At 36.9% G+C, this 22957-nt stretch overlaps 1 protein-coding gene across 1 annotated transcript in view; it reads left to right on the forward strand.

The window, feature by feature from the left end:
* Nucleotides 1-22957, forward strand: part of DMD (dystrophin) — a 1824373-nt gene that overhangs the window by 192204 nt on the left and 1609212 nt on the right. The window contains exons 8-9 of the mRNA XM_036304100.1: nt 7554-7742; nt 8650-8831. Of these exons, the coding sequence (XP_036159993.1) occupies nt 7554-7742; nt 8650-8831 (371 nt within the window). The remainder of the gene's footprint in view (nt 1-7553; nt 7743-8649; nt 8832-22957) is intronic.

Here is a 22957-nt window from a genome sequence, read left to right on the forward strand (position 1 = left end):
GGTTTTACTGAATGTTAATAGAAACTAAGTGCATATTATTTGTGGGTCTCACAAGGACCCTCTAAGTTAATATCATCATACCCATTTTGAAGTGTGTACCAGGAGTCTGAGGTTAATAACTTTGCTCAACCACATGCTGCTGTGTCATCTAGCTGCCTTTCTGTTGTCCCCTTATTTGTGCTATCAGTATCTGTCTTACAAGGATCATTTTGAAGGTTACCTTTGAGTTCTGACTCACCAACATAATGAGGTTCCTAGGTATTTTCTCAGTAGTTTCAAAAACCATTAACACTTTTAAAAATATTTTTTATTGATTTCAGAGAGGAAGGGAGAGATAGAAACATCATTGATGAGAATCATTGATCAGCTGCCTCATGCATGCCCCACTCTGGGGATCGAGCCTGCAACCCGGGCAGGTTGAATTGAACTGTGACCTGGTTCATAGGTCCATGCTCAACCATTGAGTCACACTGGCTGGGCTCAAAACCATTATCTCTTAATTTGTGGAAATGAAGAGAAGAAAAATACACTTAAAAAGGCACATTTGATCAATTGAACTGTCCAAATGGAAATGGGCATGATCTTCTTATTAACATTTTCTTTTAGCTTTCTTTAAATGGACCCATCTTATATAGTTGGATATACTGAAGGATAAAAATATTATAGCTACACCAAAAATTCACCAGTCATGCGTTAACTTAGACTCTATTTAAAAAAGTATGAGTATGACACATCTAAAGGAACTAAGTAATAAAATTCTCAAATGTTCTTGAAGCATTTATACATTCAAGAACAATAAAACTTTCTTTAGCCAGGTTAAAACTTATATCACATTTTAAGGTTGAATTTGGGGAAGTTGCCAAAATAGATCAGTTTCAAATGAAATATAAAACTACTCAGTGACAGATTGTGCCCTCTGGAAACGTCCCAGCTATTTTTCTAAGAGCTTTGTGGTTTGCTGGTTTCACTACCTATATTTGTAACCATTTGATGACTTATCTCACTTTGAATTGCCAAAATCATGCTTCTAAAAAGACACACAGCTCATTCAACTGTGTTTCCTCATAAAAATCAATAACCATTTCAATGAGCATTGGTCCCAAAATACAATCATTGCAGAGCATTTCTTGGAAACTAGAATGTGCTTATTAACACTTTATATGCATCAGTTTAAATGATCTTTTCAGCAGTCCTTTGGAGACATATTTTTATTTTTTTTGTTTTATAGATGGGGAAACTGAGATGCAGACAGGTTAAATAACTTACCCAAGATTGGATATTTAGTGAACTGGGTTTTAAGACATATTTATGCATGGAATAGTGTCAATGGTATCGCTCTATATTTTTTATGACAGTTTCTATCACTAGAGATGAGTTTCCAGACATTTGTACTGGACATTGCAGGACTAACACATACACTCATTTGTTTTCCCCAATTACTTTACTTTCCCCTCTCTACACTTACTTTGCCTTTTGCATCTGCTACATCTTCAGGAACATAGGTGAAAATAACTATTAATTATTCTGCAGAAGGGCAGTAATTAAGCCTCTGAAGTATGTGGATAATGTTGAATAAATGTTAGTGCTCTTAATTTTGAAAACAACCAGGATTGTTTTGTCCATACATTTTTATGCTTACCTGAATCATTATTTGGCCAGTGTACTACGGAAATATATAAACTACTGTGATAAAGACAGAAATTAAAATAAGATCAAAGCATAGAAAAAAATAGTTCCAATTGATGATATTGGCTTCTCCAAGTTTCCTACCAAATTTCCTTTGATGCTAGTTCATATGCCTCAAGCTTAGGTGAAATATAAAGTACTATGTCAATGAAAACATATTTTGGGGGGCTGTAACCAAAAGCGTAAGCTTCTCTATATATCTTTGTTTTTAAATTCTCTGTTAAAGATGGATTTTTAAAAAATCGTTGAAAATGTACAATGATTTAAAAATGTTCAAAAATCATTTAAAAATGTACAAAAATGTAGAATTCAGGAAAATTTATTCTTTCATGGATTTACTGGCACTGAAATCCCAGAACCATTTCCTATTTTGTATAATGAAGTACAAAAACAATTTTTCATTTTGACCCAGAACATATACATAGATATGTGTATATCTATGCATATCTGAAACAAAAATACTAATCCTTAATATACATGACAAAATTGATATTTTTCTCTAATTTAGTTAGTTATTTTAACATGTACATTGTTGATTTCTTTTTTACAATAAGTTTTTCTGACATAATTCCTACCTTCAGCAGGATATGAAAATCTGACTTCTTCAACATAAACGTTTGGGTATTCTGGAGATGGTATGAGGTGTACTGACAAGAGCATAGGCTTATGGTTATTAGGCATGGATTTGAATCCTGACTTTGATTTCCTTTTTTAAATTGAGGTATAATTGACATATAATATATTAATTTCAGGTGTATAAGATAATTATTTGTTATTTGTATACACTGTAAAATTATCACCACAATAAGTCTAGTTACCATCCATCAGTATACATAGGCACATACTCTATTTAATTTTAACTGGGATACTTCTGGTCATGACCTACTGAAATGATTTCATGAATCATTTATGGATCATGACTTACAATTTGAAAAACAATGGTCTAGACCAGTGGTTGTCAACCTTTCTAATGCCGCGACCCTTTAATACAGTTCCTCATGTTGTGGTGAACCCCAACCATAAAATTATTTTCGTTGCTACTTCATAACCGTAATTTTGCTACTGTTATGAATCGTAATCTAAATATCTGATATGCAGGATGTATTTTCATTGTTACAAATTGAACATAATTAAAACATAGTGATTAATCACAAAACAATATGTAATTATATATGTGTTTTCCGATGGTCTTAGGCGACCCCTGTGAAAGGGTCATTCGACCCCCAAAGGGTTCGCGACCCACAGGTTGAGAACTGCTGGTCTAGACAAAGAAAGAATTACTCAGAGCCCAGTTGACAATTTTGACCATAATCATATGTATTTGTAATTAAATTTATGTATGTAAACAATGATTAATTGAATTATGTATGTAATTTTACAGAGCTTATTCATGTTTAAATTTAACTTTAATATGGCTGTCTCTGTAAAGATTTTGTTTTATGAACATCGTCAGAAAAAACATTTAGATTCAGAATTTATGAGTACTAGACATCATGTCCTTGAGTATAGAGCTTTGCCTTTTAAGATTTTCTCCAAATGTTCAAGCCTCTGTAAATATCAGTAAATCATAAAGCATTTACTTTTTAAATCTAGATTGTACAATGGTGAAATACAGTGTTGTACTCCTTGAATAATAGTGTTGTTTATAATTTATCATTTGGAGAAGATTATCTAAATTCAAGCATGTTCATGATTTTTTTAGAACTTTTAAATAGCAGCTAGGTTGAGGTTGAAATTTCAGAATGGTTGTATTTAATTGATGTTTGCTCTTAGAATTGTTGTGGGTCTTTTTTTTTCTTCCTACAGTAATTATCTGGCTCTTGAAATTTGTACAGTGACTTAAGACAGTAACCTTGGGACAGATTGTGCTTCAAAATGGTTCTTATGTCTATGAGAGTGTAATAATAATTACAGCTTAACATACTTTATTTGGGTCTTACACATGGTCAGGCATTCTGCCGAACACTTTAATTCTTTCCACAATCTTATTAGAGAAATATTATTGCTCCCATTTTATAAATGAGGAAACTAAGGCTTATGAAGGGGCTAAGCAACTTTCCCAGGGTGACAAGACTTCAGGTCTGAGTAAAAACTCAAACACTGTTTGCTTCCATAGCCTTGGGTTTTGCAATTCCATTCTATCTACTGAGCATAATAAAACTCCTATAAACTCTCATGTGTAACCCAGAGAAAGAAAAATATCCAATATTAGATTGTACTTTTTTTCTACCTACACAGAGGACTGGCTGCATAATTTCTGTGCCTTAGTGAGAAATGAAACTCAGAGCTCCTTGTTCAAACAGTAGGAAGGAAAGTGCTGTTCAAATTACTAAAATATAAAGCTGGTTTTTTTTTTTTATTTCATGGTCTCTCTCTTGACTTTTCATGGAGATTTTTATTTGTTTATACTGAATAAAAAAATGTAAAGTATTAGCATGGCTTTTATTGCTCATTGTTATATTGTGCAGTTGCAGTTGTCAATACAAATTCATGAGCATTTAATTCATGAAGAATCATTGTTATCAGATAACTTGTATTTGTAGCTTGAGCTATGTATTTCAGTCTTAACATGGAAATAACATGCAATTAACTCAGCTGTTGCTATTTAACTTCTTGGTAGGTGTACATTCTACCAATATTCTTTACCTTCAGCTTCTTGATGAGTAAAGAAAGATTGAAAGGAAAAGGAAGTCTGGGTTGCCCTTTTTTTTGTCTTTCCTTTCCATGTTATCAGTTTTAGAATAAATGGTTGGCTAATATGAGAAAGAAATATGGGTGAGCAAGGATATGATAGGGTTTCTTGGTTGGTTGTGTTTTCCTAGAATTGCCTTCTTTCTGGCTTTGAAGCCAGTTCTGTTTCAAATATAAAGCATGGTTTCTTGGGGCTGTTAGTGCCCTCACTCACTCAGTCACCGATAACAACACACTTACCTTGTACTTGCTTGAGTTGCACTAACTTCTCACCTATTGTGGGCCCCCAGAATTCTGTCCTCATGGGACATAAAAATATGCAAATGGGGAATACACACATATTGCAGTTGTCTCCTCTGCTTATGGACTTTCCTTATAAAACCCAAGTTCAAAGACCAAACTGTTCAGAATTTTAAGTTGGCCATGTCAAGAAGCAGATAAAACAAGCATGGGGCCCTTCTGAGACTTGGGTACTGTGGAGCTGTTCAGGTTGCACAATCATGAAGCTGGTCCCATCTGCACATATCTCTCAGGCTGCCTTTTTGTGACTTTTCCCCTCTTAATGCTTACTTTGATATTTTCATTAATAATGTTTAGAATAGTATTTAGGGATGGGTAGAAGGGATATATACTATGCACTTATTATAACCCTTAAGACCTTCAGAAATTGTCTTGCCCATGGGAGGATCTTTGCAAATAACCCTCTTGGGGGAACTTATGCTTTTTTGAAATATTAGAGTTGGGTGAGTTGGACTTATCAGTATGATGTATGTTTGGCACTTCCCTAGAAACAGAGAACATGTCATTTGATGAAAATATCACACCAAATCCCACTATGTTTTGCCATCTTAAAGGACTTAATAGTTGGATAAATTTATAATGCAAAATTTTCAAAATCGATTGGCACATTTATCAGAAGAACACACTTGCGGATTATAATGAACAACATAAACTGATGAACAAAAACAGATCCGGTGACAGAGAAGCATCGATCAGATGCTCAAACCTCAGAGGGAAGGTAGGGGAGGGTGGGGTAAGGGGGAGGGATCAACCAGAAGGCTTGTATGCATGCATATAAGTATAACCAATGGACAGAGACAGCAGGGGGGTGAGGGCATATACGGGAGTGGGTGGGGGGCAATGGGGGGTTATGGACACATATGTAATACCTTAATCAATAAAAAAAAAACAAATTAAGTTGGCCCTGGCAGCCGAGTAGGGTAAGACCCAGCATTGAGGGGAACTGGAAATTCAAGGTAGACATGCCAGGAGAGAACCATTATAAAAAAAGGATGTGTTTTCTCTAGTCAATATTCTTAAATCCCCCAAGCAGCTTCTGTTTGTTCTACACTGCCTTTTGTTTCCTTTGCAAAACCCTGCTTTTAGGGCCCAAGGCTGGCTTGCTATATTTGGAGTATACAAAAGATTATTCATGAAATATTTCTCCAATATTTTTGCTTTACTTCTGTACTTTGTACAGAATACTTTGCCTATGTTTCTTACCTCAGCAGGAAACCCTCTTGAATGTGGTCCTTCTCAGAATTTTTGAAGCCAAGCAACCAAAACATTCAGGCACATTGATAATTGCCCTAAAGTTATCCCAAGGGGGTCTCTCCTGTCACTTGGTAGTACTGGTCCCATCACTTCTGAACCTCTCCAACACACAGCTAGATTTAGAGGTCAATATTTTATTCTGGCAACTACCCTATTATGTATAGGTAATTCTCTTGATTTCTCCATTACTTGTGTGAAGTGGGAGGTGTGGACATGCATAGCACTCCAGAGGAGTATTTTCTCACCAGAATTCTCTAATCTCCTTGCTTCTTCTTATGAACCTTTGATCTAGGTAGTGGATTAAGGGTTATAGAGCCAGCTCTATGGTCATATTTCAGCAATTCCTTCTTTGGTGGCCTGGGTTTTCTTGTTTAGAAATATGGATACTTTGTACCTATTGTTCTCAGCTTTAGGATCCCAGCAAAAAAATTCAAGACAACTGTTGAGAATCTCACTTAACTTCCTGCTAGCTCAATTTGGAAGCAAGTACTTTATATTTTATTTTCCCTAAGGTAAAATCTTGCTATTTAAACCAAGGCCTTCAGGAAATAAAAGCTTAATTCCTAGAAGTCATTATACTGTTAGAAATTTCAAATGTGTAAATGAGGTATTTCTTTTTCAATTTTACCCCTCTCCTCCCACTTGTTTTCATACTGTTAAGTCTTCTGCTCTGTAAATTTTCAGAAATATTTCATTACCTTTCAACTTTGGGAAACAGATTTTTTTTGTTGTTTTTTTTAAAATGCCATTGCAAAAGTATATAAATGTAATACCAATAATGTATATGTAAAGCATTTAAAACAGTGGTTCTCAACCTGTGGGTTGCGAACAATGAAAAGACATCCTGTATATCAGATATTTATATTACGATTCATAACTGTAGCAAAATTACAGTTATGAAGTAGCAACGAAAATAATTTTATGGTTGGGGGTCACCACAACATAAAGAACTGTAATAAAGGGTCGCAGCATTAAGAAGGTTGAGAACCACTGATTTAAAATATGAACTGAGATCTCACTCACTTGCGGATTATAATGAACAACATAAACTGATGAACAAAACTGATCCAGAGACAGAGCAGCATCGATCAGATGCTCAAACCTCAGAGGGAAGGTAGATGAGGGTGGGGTAAGGGGGAGGGATCAACCAGAAGGCTTGTATGCATACATATAAGCATAACCAATGGACAGAGACAGCAGGGTGGTGAGGGCATATACGGGAGTGGGTGGGGGGCAATGAGGGGGTTATGGACACATATGTAATACCTTAATCAATAAAAAAAATACAAACTGAAAAAAGTTACCTATGGATGAAAATTAATAGCATTTCAAATGTAAAATGAAGAAATGATATACTAATCCATTCTTTATAGTAATCCAGAAGAACTTTAATAAAATATTAGTTCCAAGTGGATTTTGGGTAGCATTTGAAAATCTGCTTGTATATCTGTGAGGCTGTTAAAATATAGGCTCGCTATTGTGTGTGTCTTCCATTCATGTATCTGATAATGCATGTGGACATTTCTAGCATCTTAAATATTTCGTTCATTTTACCATTTACTGTACTGGAACAGTCTGCAAAAATACTAATTGTATAACACTCAATTTATTTTATCGTTCAGCATTTGGAAGCTCCTGAAGACAAGTCATTTGGTGGTTCATTGATGGGGATGGAAGTAAACCTGGACAGTTACCAAACAGCTCTAGAGGAAGTACTCTCGTGGCTTCTTTCAGCCGAGGACACATTAAAAGCACAAGGAGAGATTTCTAAAGATGTAGAGGAAGTGAAAGAACAATTTCATACTCATGAGGTAAAGCCAAGCATTGATTTATGATACAAAGCACATGATTTATCATAATGGCAAGTCTCTTTATCGCAATCACTGTATAAGATCCTGGTATTTTTGGAATTTAGATTTGTTTACTTTTTCCTTCAATTTTATTTTGTACTAGAGGCCCGGTGCTTGAATTCGTGCACTGCTGGGGTCCCAACGGGACCCCAGCAGCAAGCTAACCTACTGGTTGGAGCGTCTGCCCCCTGGTGGTCAGTGCGCATCATAGTGACTGGTTGAGCAGTCAACCGAAAGGTCGGACACTTAGCATATTACGCTTTTATTATATAGGATTTGTTTTAGGTGTAAGTGGACAGACAATCACATCCTTTCTTTGGTAATTTAGTTTTTATTTTGGAATGCAAAAAAATAAATGTTAATGTTCTTGGGATTCCAACAGCCAGCATTTCAAGGTCTGACTTGGAAAACAACACTTGAAGGTGCTGAGATCTGATTTTGCAATGACTCACACAGTAATATGAAAGCCCAGTTCCCTTCTCTTGGGTCAAGACAATGTTGAGCTATAACTTACACTCCAGAGTACCCGGGCGGTATCACTGCCCAGAGTAGGAAACATTTCCTGAGTTGACATACTTACTGGCCTGCCTCTCCTTCCCTGTTTTGTTTCTTCAGCAGGTCTCCTCTGGGCGCTCTTCCTAAATAAATCACTTGCATACAAACCATAATCTGAGGGTTTGCTTCTGGTGACCTAAGCTAATTATTTTCTTTAGTCATGTTAAAAACAGTATTGGGTGTCCTTGAATAAAAATTAAAATGCTTTTACTGGGAATATATTTTAAAAGGGCTGTACATGTAGAAAAGAAATCAAAACCATAATGATTTACCTAAAGTGATAATCACTGCTGTCAACCTCTTTCCTTGTCAGGGGTACATGATGGACTTGACGTCCCATCAGGGACGGGTTGGTAATGTCCTCCAATTGGGAAGTCAACTGCTTCGGACAGGGACATTAACAGAGGATGAAGAAACTGAAGTACAAGAACAAATGAATCTCCTAAATTCAAGATGGGAATGCCTCAGGGTAGCTAGCATGGAAAAGCAAAGCAAGTAAGTGTTTCTAATTTCTAAAAAAAAGCATGTTTGGAGTGTTGCTATTAGTTTTTATATGTTTTTATTGATTTCAGAGAGAGGAAGGGAGAGAGAGAGAGGGATAGAAACATCAATGGTGAAAAGAGAATCATTGATTGGCTGCCTCCTGCACTCCCCACACTGGGAATCAAACCACAACCCAGGCATGTACCCTGACTGGGAATCTAACCCTGACCTCCTGGTTCATGGATTGCCACTCAAACACTGAGCCAGGCCAGCTGGGCTTGATGAAGTTTCTTGCTTATATCATGAGTCTCAGTTTGTTCCTGAGGCATGCAGAGTTCTTTCTTAGGGGACATTTTGGGTGGATTTTCAATTTACATTTTCACTTCTGTAATGGAAGTGGAGATGTTGGATAGAAGGACTAGTTTATACAGAACTATGTTTTAAAAGTTGCCAAATTATTCTCATAGTTAATATTTTCCAAGTTGTCTCCAAAAATTAAAATGTAATTATTGAAAGCATAGGAGTATACACAGGAAACCATGTTCAGGCATCCTCAGATATTGCAGGCTTGGTTCCAGACCACTGAGATAAAGTGAGTATAGCAATGAAGCCACTTGTAAATTTTTTGGTGGAGGGTCTGTGGGTCTTGCCTTCAGTTTATAAAAAAAAAAAAAAAAAAAAAAAAAAAAAAAAAAAAAAAAGCTAGATCTGTGACACACAATAAGTTTGAGCGAAGCACCATAAAATGAGGTGTGCCTGTGCATAGAACCACCTATTAGGTACAGTTGATAGGAAACTTCTCTTCAGAAGGAAAAGCCCTCAAAAATATTAAATAGAGCCCAGATGGTGTTGCTCAGTGGTTAAGCATCCACCCATGCATGCACCAAGAAGTCGTTGGTTTGATTCCCGGTCAGAGCACATGCCTAGGTTGTAGGCTCAATCCCAAGTAGGGGGATATGCAGGAGGCAGCTGATCAATATTAATGCTTCTCTCTCATCGATGTGTCTATCTCTCTCTCCCTCTCCCTTCCTCTCTCTCTAAAATCAATAAAAGTATTAAATAGTTTTTCATATGTTTATGGAAATCTTGTTGAAAAAAGTTTCTTATCTATGTTTGGAAATTCTTATTCAAGTATTGTATGGTTCTGAAATATTTTAAGAACTAGAGGCCTGGTGCATGGATTCATGCACATCAAAAGGAAATTAATTAGAATAAATATTTTAGAGGCCAGGGAGGGACTACGGGAGGTTGGCTCCAGGGCATGTCCGGCCCATCTTGCCCAGTCCTGATTGGCCAGACCCCAGCAGCAAGCTAACCTACTGGTTGGAGCATCTGCCCCCTGGTGGTCAGTGCATGTCATAGCAACTAGTCAAAAGGTCAAATGAATGGTTGGACACTTAGAATATTAGGTTTTTATTATATAGGGTAGGGTATGTTGACTTGGAGCCCTAGCCAGTTTGGTTCAGTGGATAGAGCATCAGACTGCACACCAAATGGTCCCAGGTTTGATTCTGGTCAAGGGCACATACCTCGGTTGCAGGCTTCTTCCTGGCCTGGACCCTGGTTGAGGCTTGTGCAGGAGGCAACCGATCCATGTGTTTCTCTCACATCAATGTTTCTGTCTTTCCTTCTCTCTTCCACTCTCTCTAAAAATCAATGGAAAAATATCCTCAGGTGAGAATAAAAAAAAAATATGTTGACTTGGAGACATTTCTGAAAATGGCATGTTTCTTATAAAGGTAACAAGTAGATTCCATTATTCTCGATGTGTTGCTCTGATTTACATTGTTAGGTGTGTGTATTCATGTAGAACCTATCAAGACAAGATAGATTTATTTTTAAATGAAAAGAAATGAAGTGCCAACTGTGGATTTGAATACATTAAGCTAAAGAAATTGTCCAGGCGCCTTAAGTTTACTTAGCTATTATTTATAAAGATTAAAAGCTTTAAAACAGGACTAAAGAAACTCATTAGATATGCTGGCAGGATTACAATTCCAGTACTAAATTATAGTGTGACAATAGGGAGGGAGAATATACATTTTTGAGCTCATATATTTTGAAAAAATAAGAGAGGCATAGATAAGCTAGAATTTTCACAAATACTGGTATTTTATCATCATAAATCATAAAGTATAGAGCCGCCTGCTTGTGGTCATATGCCAACATTCTTAAGTTTACACTTCCGTTTGCACTGATATATGCAACTTCAAGCAAACTCAGACAAAATTTGAAAGTCTAAAATTCGCCCTCCTCCTTTCCTGCCTTCTCCACAGTGGCACCACTGTCTTCTCTGTGCATTCTATTTAACCACCTTCTTCTGCAGGCTAAGTACCCACCCTTGTTCCTCACTCTTTTTTTTTTTTTCAATAGTGCTAACAATGTGGCATTAATTATTCATAGTAGTCAATTAATTAATTCCAATTGGAAACTGAATTGCAAGAAAAGGTGAATTGTGAGAGTAGACACAACATATACACATACCTAAAATGGTAATAACATTACTTTGCTAGGATTGACATAAAAAAACTGTTTCTTCCTAGGGAAGATTTGGAGGCTTTGGTTAGTGTTTAAGCTGTTTTTGTGTTTTTTTGTTTTTGAATGATTGTGTAGAGGGCAAGGGCAGCCTTTTAGCTGGCATAGCTTTTGATAAAACCTAGAGTTTTAAAAATGAGATACAGCCCAGCCGTGTGGCTCAGTAGTTGAGTATCGACCTATGAACCAGGAGGTCATGGTTCAATTCCCAGTCAGGGCATATGCCCAGGTTGCCAGCTTGATCTCCAGTGTGTGGCATGCAGGAGGCAGCCAATCGATAAATTTCTCTCATCATTGATTTTTCTATCTCTCTCTCCCTCTCCTTTCCTCTCTGAAATCAATAAAAATATGTTTAAAAATAAATAAATAAAAATGAGACATGAATATGGAGCCACTTGTAGCCCATAATTTTTTCTGGACAATTAGTTGAAACACACACAGTATTATTTAAGCAAAGCACATTTAGAAATCTCTTGTGAGCTTATAAATAACAGTATTTTATAGTGCTTTTACTAACTTTGCATTCATGCATAAAAACTATTAAACTCTAAATGAGATAAGCCATTAAGAAAACTGTGCTGGACTTGATTCTTGTTAGATTTATTTAGAGGAAACAAAAAGCTGATTATGACAATAGGATTTTGTCAGTATTTTAAAATTAATAATTCTAGGTTTTATTTAATACTTTGATAAATTACCTATTCAGTTTTTATTATCATGGACATGTTCATCAGCTTCTATTTGGAGCATAACTTGTTGTTTCCAAACTTATGATTACTTTGGAGTAGGAAGGCCTAATAAATTGCTAGTAAACAAAAATGGATTAGTCCACACCTCTCATCTCTCTCTTCCAAAGATAGGGTGTGGATATACCTAGTCAGAAGCCAGCATCCCTGCCTAAATGTAGACTTAGTGATGAGAGGAATAATAATTAAGCTTTGTCTAGTTGTAGGAAATATAACCAAAGCCATGTTAGAGCTCTTAAGTTGCTATCTTATAACAAAAGTAAAATAAATTGGTTGGATATACAGATAAACTTATAACTAAACTCTTTGAGTATTTACACTTGACAATTATAAGTATTATCTGCCAACATATTTGCCAACAATAACTCAATTATATTTGATATATATTCCTTGTGATATATATCTTTATATATCACTATATATAATACTGCATATAACATTATATATCTACTCACAAACACACTATAAAAATAACAAAAACAATGCTAGATAGGATTAAGTTTTCTGAAGAACTTAAAAGGTATTGTGAAAGAGAGTATTTGAGGGACTACTTTTTGACTTTTGTGATTCAGGAATGTTATTTCTGAGATGGAACCATTTAATTTGAAATTTCAGTGATAAGAAGGAGCCAACATTTGTAGATCAGGAAGAAGTATATTTCAGACAGGGGGAATAGCCAATGCAAAGAACCCAAAATATGGACCATTTGGCTTGTTAGAGTAACCAAAAGGCCAGGCCAGCATGAATGGAGAATTATATCAGGGAGAAATAGAGAGCTGCGATATGAGATGTGCTTGAAATATATTGAGGGGTCTTGTCCTGTATGGCATTGTCAATCAATGTCATACAGGGTAAAAGACAAGGGTTTTGAGTTCTAGCATAAGTGCAAGAAAAAGCCATCAGCAGTTTTAGGTAGGGGAGGGACAGGTAAAGAAAATACCAGTAATGCCACTGAAAGAAGACAGTACAGTATAATAGCCCAGGTAAAAGATGCTAGTGTCTAATGCCAGGTGGTAGTTGTGATAATATGTGCATTCTACTGTCTTACCTGCAGATGTTCCTTTTTACAGGTTGCATCTAGGGCAGCGGTTGCCAACCTTTCGGACCTCCTGGACCACCAGTGGTCTAAAGACCACCGGTTGGCAACTGCTGCTCCAAAGGTTTCCTTAAATTAGTGGTTGGAATGTTTTAGACCTCATGGACCACCAGTGGTTGGCGACTGCTGATCTAGAGAATACTATTTAGCCTAGAAACTATAAACAATTATCAAACACTAAACAAGAAATTTGAAAAACAGAGAGGTAATAACATGCTCTCATTTTCACCTTGTGCTAAATCTGCTCTAATTTTCCTAAGGAATAGGTCCCACTTTCTCACACAGTTATTCATGTGAACTGGTCAACACACTTTCCCTCTGTGATCCTCAGTATCTGCTTTAGGAAATAGTAGCAGCTCCACATGGCTGGCAAACTTCTGCAGTGGTTCTCAACCTTCCAAATGCTTCGACACTTTAATACAGTTCCTCATGTTGTGGTGACCCCCAACCATAAAATTATTTTCGTTATTACTTCATAACTGTAATTTTGCTACTGTTATGAATCGTAATGTAATTAATGTAAATATCTGCTATGCAGGATGTATTTTCATTGTTCGCGACCCACAGGTTGAGAACCGCTGCTAAAGATATTGGCTGAGATGAAGTATGAAAAAGTAGTTTGTAAGAGCAACATTATTACAAAATGTAAAGATCATTATTATAAATAACATGACTAGCCATGGTTTTTAAAAATACACATAATTTGCCTTCTCTATATTTTTACTCCCTTTTCCCCTCCAGCCTGTTCCAATTGCCCTACTCATTTGTGTGTGTGTGCGCGCGCGCACGTGCAAAGGTTATGTTTGCAGATGTTTTCTATGGGGATAGGGAAACTAGAGTATGGTGACTAAAGTTACATTTAAAGTTATAATTTTTCGCTCTGGGGTTGTAAACGCCAATACGCCCAATGCAGGAGCACCCAAATACATTAAACACACACACACACACACACACACAGACACACACACACACACACACACACACACAAACACACACAAACAAAAACCTCCTGGAAGAAATCAAGGGAGAGATCAACAACAATACAATCATAGTAGGAGATTTTAATACCCCACTGACATCACTGGATAAATCCTCTAGACAAAAAAATCAGCAAAGAAACTGCAATCCTAATTGACTCACTACATCAGATGGACTTAATTGACATCTTTAGAACATTTCACCCCAAAGCCATGGAATGTACTTTCTCCTCAAGTGTACATGGGATATTTTCAAAGATAGACCACATATTGGGTCACAGGCAAAGTCTCTCCAAATTCAAGAAGATTGAAATCACACCAAGCCCCTTCTCAGACCACAATGGCATGATATTAGAAATAAGCTACAAGAAAAACAATAAAAAATTCAAACATTTGGAAGCTGAATAGCATGCTATTAAACAGTGATTGGGTTACCAAAGAGATCAAAGATGATATTAAAAACATCCTGGAAATGAATGACAATGAAAACACAACAATCAAAAAATCTATGGGACACATTGAAAGCAGTCCTGAGAGGGAATTTTATAGCTCTCTGGGCCTATCTCATAAAACAAGAAAAAATTCTAATAAATCATCTAACTCTACAACGTAAAGAATTGGGAAGAGAGAAAAAAGAAAAGCCCAGAGTGAACAGAAGGAAGGAGATAATAAAGATCAGAGTAGAAATAAATGACATAGAGACCAAAAAAAAAAAAAAACAAAAAAACACAAAAAAACAAAAGATCAATGAAACCAAGAACTGGTTCTTTGAAAGGATATGGACTATGGATGAACCTCTAGCCAGGCTCACCAAGAAGGAAAGAGAGAGGGCCCAAACAAAAAGAATCAGAAATGAAAGAGGCAAAATAACAACAGAACCCCACAGAAATACAAAAGATTAAAAAAATACTATGAACAACTCTATTCTAAAAAACTAGACAACCTAGAGGAAATGGACATATTCCTAGAAAAATACAACCTTCTGAAACTCAATCAGGAAGAATATAAAAATCTCAATACTGAGAAAGAACTCTCTAAAAACTCATCTGGAATAAAAAAGACCCCAAATACCTGCAGCAATCCCGAGAAAGAAGAACAAAGTAGGATGGATCTCAGTACCAGATATCAAGCTGTATTACAAAGCCACTGTTCTCAAAACAGCCTGGTACAGGCCGATAATGATGGAGGAAATTGAAGCAGTCATCAAAAAGCTTCCAGCAAACAAAAACCTGGGGCCAGATGGCTGCAAAGGGGAGTTATACCAAACATTCAAAGAAGAACTAAAGCCTATTCTCCTCAGACTGTTCCAAAACACTCAAGAGGAAGGAACACTTCCAGGCTCATTCTACGAAGGCAGCATTACACTAATACCAAAACCAGATAAAGAAAACACAATGAAAGAGAATTATAGGCCAGTATCCTTCATAAACATAGATGCCAAAATCCTCAACAAAATTTCAGCAAATCAGAACCAGCATTACATCAGAAAGATCAGACACCATGACCAAGTAGGATTTATCTCAGGCATGCAAGGATGGCACAATATCCACAAATCAATAAACATGATATATCACATAAACACGTTGAGAGAAAAAAAATCACATAGTCATATCAATTGATGCAGAAAAAGCATTTGACAAAATCCAATACACGTTCTTGATAAAAACCCTAAGCAAAATGGGAATAGAGGGATCATACCTCAACATAATAAAAGCCTTATATGACAAACCTACAGCCAGCATTATACTCAATGGGCAAAAACTAAAACCATTTCACCTAAGAACAGGAAGGAGACAGGGATGACCACTTTCACCACTCCTATTCGACATAGTACTGAAAGTGTTAGCCATAGCAATTAGACAAGAAGAAGAACTAAAAGGTATCAAAATTTGAAAAGAGACATAAAGCTGTCATCATTTGTAGTCTAGAGGCCTGATGCACGAAGATTCATGCAAGAATGGGCCTTCCTTCCCCTGGCTGCCAGCACCGGCTTCACTCTGGCCGGAGCCACCTTTCCACCTTCGTTCTGGCCCAGAGCTGCTTTCCCATGTTGCCAGGAGGCCTGGAGTGCTTGGCACGTGTGTATGCAAATTAACCCACCATCTTTGTTGGGTTAATTTGCATACTCCTGAGTGGCTGGTGGGCATAGTGAAGGTACAGTCAATTTGCATCTTTCTCTTTTATTAATGTAGATGACATGATACTGTACATAGAAAACCCTAAAGACTCCATCAAAAATTATTAGACCTAATAAACAAATTCAGCAATGTAGCAGGATACAAAGTTAACACCAAGAAATCTAGGGCATTTTTATATACCAATAGTGAACTTAAAGAAAGAGAGGTTAAAAAAAACAACAATCCTATTTACCATCACACCAAAAAAATTAAAATACCTAGGAACAAACTTAACTAAGGAGGTAAAAGACCTGTACTTAGAAAACGACAGGACACTGAAAAAAGAGATAGAGGAAGACATAAACCGATGAAAGAAAAGGCCATGTTCATGGATTGGTAGAATAAACATCACTAACATGTCTATACTACCCAAAGCAATCTATAGATTCAATGCACTCCCCATTAAAATACCAATGGCATATTTCACAGACTGAGAAAGAACTCTCAAAAAATTCATCTGGAATAAAAAAAAGACCCCGAATACCTGCAGCAATCCTGAGAAAGAACAACAAAGTAGGAGGGATCTCAATACCAGATATAAAGCTATATTACAAAGCCACTGTTTTCAAAACAGCCTGGTACTGGCACAAGAACAGACATATAGACCAGTGGAAGAGAACAGAGAACCCAGAGATTGACCTAAGCCATTATGCTCAGTTAATATTTGACCAAGGAGGCAAGAATATACAGTGGAGTCAAGACCGTCTCTTCAATAAATGGTATTGGGGTTATTGGACAAATACTTGACAAAAATGTTGAAACTAGACCACCAACTTACACCATACACAAAATTAAATTCAAAATGGATAAAGGGCTTAAATGGAAGATGGGAAATCATAAAAATCTTAGAAGCCATAGGCAGCAAAATAGCAGACATATGTCGTAGCACTAGGTTTACCGATACAGCTCCTATAGCAATGGAAACTAAGGAGAAAAACAAATGGGACTACATCAAAATAAAAATCTTCTGTACAGCAAAAGAAACCATCAACAAAATAACAAGAAAGCCCACTGCAGAGGAAAACATATTTGCCAATGTTATCACGGATAAGGGTTTAATCTCCAACATTTACAGGGAACTCATACAACTTAACAAAAGGAAGATAAACAACCCAGTCAAAAAATGGGCAACGGACCTAATTAGATACTTTTTGAAAAAGAACATAAGGCCAAGAGATATATGAAAGCATGCTGAAAGTCACTGATCATCTGAAAGATGCAAATCAAAATGACAATGAGGCACCATGTCACACCTGCCAGGATAGCTATCATCAACAAATCAACAAATGACAAGTGCTGGTGAGGATGGGGAGAAAGAAGAATCCTCGTGCACTGTTGTTGGGAATGCAGACTAGTGCAGCCACTGCGGAGAACAGTATGGGGTTTCCTCAAAAAATTAAAAATGGAACTCCCATTTGACCCAGTGATCCCACTTCTAGGAATATATCCCAAGAAACTAGAAACATCAGTCAGAAAGGATATTTTCACCTCTGTGTTCATAGCAGCACAATTTACCATAGCTAAGATTTGGAATCAGCCTAAGTGCCCATTAGCAGATGAGTGGATTAACAAACTGTGGTACATCTACACAATGGAATACTATGCTGTGTTAAAAAGAAGGTATTCTTATCATTTGCAACAGCATGGATATAACAGGGAGCATTATGCTAAGCGAAATAAGCCAGTCAGAGAAAGATAAATATCACATGATCTCACTCATGTGGAATATAATGAACAACATAAACTGATGAACAAAAACAGATCCAGAGACAGAGAAGCATCGATCAGACCATCAAACCTCAGAGGGAAGGTAGGGGAGGGTGGATAGAAGGGGGAGAGATCAATCAAAGGACTTGTATGCATGCATATAAGCCTAACCAATATACACAGACACCAGGGGGTGAGGGTATGAGTAGAGGGTGGGGGGAAATGGGGGGATGAGGACACACATGTAATACCTTAATCAATAAAAAAATAAAGTTATAATTTTTCAATTGAAACATTTAAAATATGCTTGCAAAGAAATATAAGTAACAAAACAAACATGATGATGCTTCTCCTTCCTTCCTTCTATTCTCCTTTGATTCTTATTAATTTCTTTCCTCTCCAATTCTGGTATCTTCATGAATGTGAACTGATGATGAAGTAAAAGCTAATATAATAAAGAAGTTTGTAAGATATCTCTAGCCACAAAGTACTTTAGCAGAAACATGTGGCTGTTGGTCTATTACAACTCTTTTACAATGTTTATGAAATTGAAATGAAAGAACTAAATGCCCCTGATTGCATAATTAGAATACAATAATTAGAACAAGACAATGTTGACATGTTTGTGTTCAAAACCTTAAGATGAGTAGGCAAAAATGATTTTTGTTTTGTTTCATGTTATGCTGCAAAATAGCCTTCAGGGTGTGGGAGGTGACGGAGAAAGAAAAAGACAACACTTTCAACTATGAAAGTGTAAGAATACAACTGGCATAGGGACAACAGAAGAGAGTCTTCTCTATGAATAAACTCATTAATTTGATTGAAAAATATAACCTCCAGAGAGCAAAAGAGATTTACTGATATTTCTACAAAGACATACAGATAAGCAGAGCAAGTTCCATCGACTTTTGTGATAATTACGGTTAGGACATGCAGGGGGAAACTGAAACCTTTGTGATGGCAAAAGCAAAAAATGAAATCAAGTCAGTGAGGAGGCCAACTGAAGTTATGTTGTGGTTTCTATCAGCAGGAGGAGAGATATAAATAGTGTCTTGGTAAAAATACAAGCTATCACATGGGAAATAATTGTGAATTACCATCAACACTTTGGAGAAAAGAATTTGTCTAACAAATCTGACTCATCTTTTTTTTTTTTTAAATGTCTGTTCCAATCTTGAAATGAGATAACATATGTGAGAATGATTAGAGCACAGTGAGGTACTGAACAAATGGGTGGGTTGTTTTGTCCTGGGGAAGTGACAAACATATTGCATATGTGAATATATGAATGAGTGGATGAACAAATGTATTAATTTCCTTAGGTTGTTCCTCAAATGAATTTGTCGAAATAAACATTTTAACAATATAATCTCAAACTCTTACTTTTGATTTTATATTATGGTTTAATTCATGTTTTAATTTTTCCAATAATGTTAAAAAGAGAATTGCTTGTAGATTAAGATGCTTCAAGGACCAGCAACAGCAACATCACCTGAGGACTTGTTGAAAATGCACAATCTTGGTTTTCACTCTTAACTACAGAATCAGAATCTGCAATTTAACAAGAGCCAGGCTGATTGCTAAAAGCACATTAAAGTTTCAGAAGCACTGATATAGTTGACATAATTATATTAAAATTATAAATCCATACTCCTTTGTAGAGCCCTATTTTCAATATCTTCTTTCTCTATTTTTCTATCCACTGAGATGAGCCAAACATTTTAACTGCTTTCTTAGAAGCTCCAAAGATGGTGCTAGTGATGTCTCATTCAGTCCTCAAATGTTGATGTAATCTCTCATGGGTGATTAATGGGATATCAAGATTGTTATGCAAGAATATATAATAGAGACAATATGAGAGTACTGACAATTAATTACTGACCTAATAAGCAGTGCTTATTAACCTATAGAAATTTGATCAGGTTCAAATGGGTATGGTTGGCCATGACAATTTTTTTCTGTAAATATGCACTAAGTATGTGGGCACTCTGTCCCAATAATATAAAATATATGACTCATAGCTTAAATTATAAACAGAAAAGCCAAATTTCCATGATTCATAGAAATGAGAGTAGTAAGTAGCATTTCTTTTGGAACTGTGCCTTTTCACAAAGGTAAATAATGATAGTTACAAAATTAAGTTTAATAATGCATTCATCCTTCTAACAGTTCTTCTCTACTATGTTCCCAGTACTGTTTTAGATACCAGGAAAATATCGTGAACAGACTAACTCCCTCTCTTATTGAACTTGCATTCTGAGTTGGGCGTGGAGGGGAGACAGACATGTATATCATCAGATGACATTAAATGATAAAAAGGCAGGGAATAGATTTAGAAAAGCAAATGTGTGTGTTATTGTGGTTAGCAAAGGCCTCTCTGAAGGAGAGCCCTAAATGAAGAGAGAAAACAGCCATGCATGTAGTTGTGGCAAGGGATAGCAAATACGAAGGTCCGGAGGTGGGAAAGATCCAAAAACTGCTACGTCCATGTTTGAGAAACAGTGTGACCAATCTGACAAGAGGTAAGATAATGACATTTGAATTTATGACTAAAAAATGATTCAAATAAAATTAATAGGCTGGTTTAACGGGAGCATATTTAATAAAAGTTGACATTTTTATAATCTTAATTCTGATATTTCTGACTGGGAAAATGGTTGCATTTTTTACTATGTCTTCCTATGTTTGATTGATAATTAAGTGATGCCATTTATTCATTCAAGAAATATTTACCATGTTTGAGTCTAGTACAGGGGTGGGCAAACTTTTTGACTCAAGGGCCACAATGGGTTCTTAAACTGGACCGGAGGGCCGGAACAAAAGCATGGATGGAGTGTTTGTGTGAACTAATATAAATTCAAAGTAAGCATCATTACATAAAAGGGTACGGTCTTTTTTTTTTCTTTTCTAGTTTTATTCATTTCAAACGGGCCGGATCCGGCCCGCAGGCTGTAGTTTGCCCACGGCTGGTCTAGTATGTGCCAGAAACTGTGCCAGAGGTCATATAATGACATAATGAAGTTGAGAGTGAGCTTTTATTGCCATATGAATGAATATACATTTCAGAGTGTCAGCAGTCCACATTCATACTAGAAACACTTTAAACAGTCTTCCAATCACTATATTTAATAGTTGTCCTTGGTTTGTGATGACCTCTGTGAGTTTCTTTATCTGCTTTATAAGTATTTAATCAGAAAGACTGAATTGAGGGTTAACATAATGTATTGAATCTTTTGCATCCACCTATGCAGCTTCTTTATTATGTTACTACTAGAGGCCCGGTGCATGAAGTATGTGCATGGGGGGGCGTCCCTCAGCCTGGCCTGCACCCTCTTGCAATCTAGGACCTCTCGGGGGATGTCTGACTGCTGGTTTAGGCCCAATCCCACTTAAACCGGCAGTCTAACATCCCTCTCGAAATCCAGGACTGCTGTCTCCTAACCCCTCACCTGCCTGCCTGCCTGATCACCTCTAACCACTCTGCCTGCCTGCCTAATTGCCCCTAACCACCTCTGCCTGCCTTCCTGATCACCCCTAACCACTCTGCCTGCCTGCCTGATCGCCCCTAACCACCTCTGCCTGCCTGCCTGCCTGATCACCCCTAACCACTCGCCTGCCTGCCTGATTGCCCCTAACCACTCGCCTGCCTGCTTGATTGCCCCTAGCTGCTCGCCTGCCTGCCTGATCGCCCCTATCCACCTCAGCCTCAGCCCCCGCTGCCACAGCTTCGTCAGGAAGGACGTCTGGAAGGTCGTTCAGCTGTCCAGTCTAATTAGCACATTATGCTTTTATTATTATAGATTACTATTTTGAATTTATACTTTCAAAATTCAAATGATTTTGTTTGCATTTTTAACTTTAATCTTTTGCTGGATAGTTGAAGAATGTCATAATTAAATTGTTGTTGAGCTGCATGGATGGAAGGATAAAATAAATCAGGGTTTTGAAAACAATGGCATCTATTTATTTCACAGAAACCTTTTTCATCACAATAATATTTCTCACGTTCCATTCAGTGGACAAATAAACATTAATAGACATTTAATTTTGAGGGAAGGTTGAAAATTGCCTTTCATTTCTAGTTGTTGGAAGGGGAACTTTGCAGGTCAGTTCTTTCTAAAGTATTCGTTTTGAGGTTGTGGACTAAAATGGGGCTTCCAAGACCAGGTTACTGGGTGTAATATAATGGTATCAGAATCAGTGGGAACTTTTGAAAAATGAGCATTACCTGTTGTCTTTGGTTTCACCCCTAGCCCAGGATATCAGTATACCAATTGGTGGGAGTGGATCATGCTGTAGAGAAGAGGATGGGTACATTCATTTTAAGGGGAAAAACTTTAAAATTTGTTTTTAATTTATAGAGGGTGTTTATTAAAGTTGGGGACAGTGAAACAAGGAAAGGCCTAGTATAGAAGAAGCAATGGGAGAGAGACTAGGCAGGGAAATGAACCTAGGCTGGGCTGCTTTGGCTCACTAAGAAGTCAGAGAAAAGGAGGCCTTGGAGACAGGTTCAGGGAGTTAGCCTGAGATGAGCTGCTTCTGCCCATTGCTCCCTGGTTGCAAGCCTTGTGCGGTCTTCTAGAGTTTAGGTCAGGGGTGGGCAACCTTTTTGTGAGTGCGCGCCAAAACCAGCAAAATCTCTTACTCAAAATTCTTCTGCGTGCCAGCCCTAATTTTTTGAGAACATGTTATGCCTACTTGATATCTCTTAAGGTGTACGTATGTGAAGAACCTTGAAGAAATAATAAAATTCATTCGAGCGACAAAAACACAGTATATGATGATGAAAACTACATTTATTTTTTAATGTATACATGTACACTGATAGTCCGACAGAAAACTTTATGACCCCATTTGATATTATCAGTGGGACTTTTGCTGCTGCATCACTGATGACAGA

Source organism: Myotis myotis, unplaced genomic scaffold (genome assembly GCF_014108235.1).
Source record: "Myotis myotis isolate mMyoMyo1 unplaced genomic scaffold, mMyoMyo1.p scaffold_m19_p_4, whole genome shotgun sequence".
NCBI classification, from domain to species: domain Eukaryota; kingdom Metazoa; phylum Chordata; class Mammalia; order Chiroptera; family Vespertilionidae; genus Myotis; species Myotis myotis.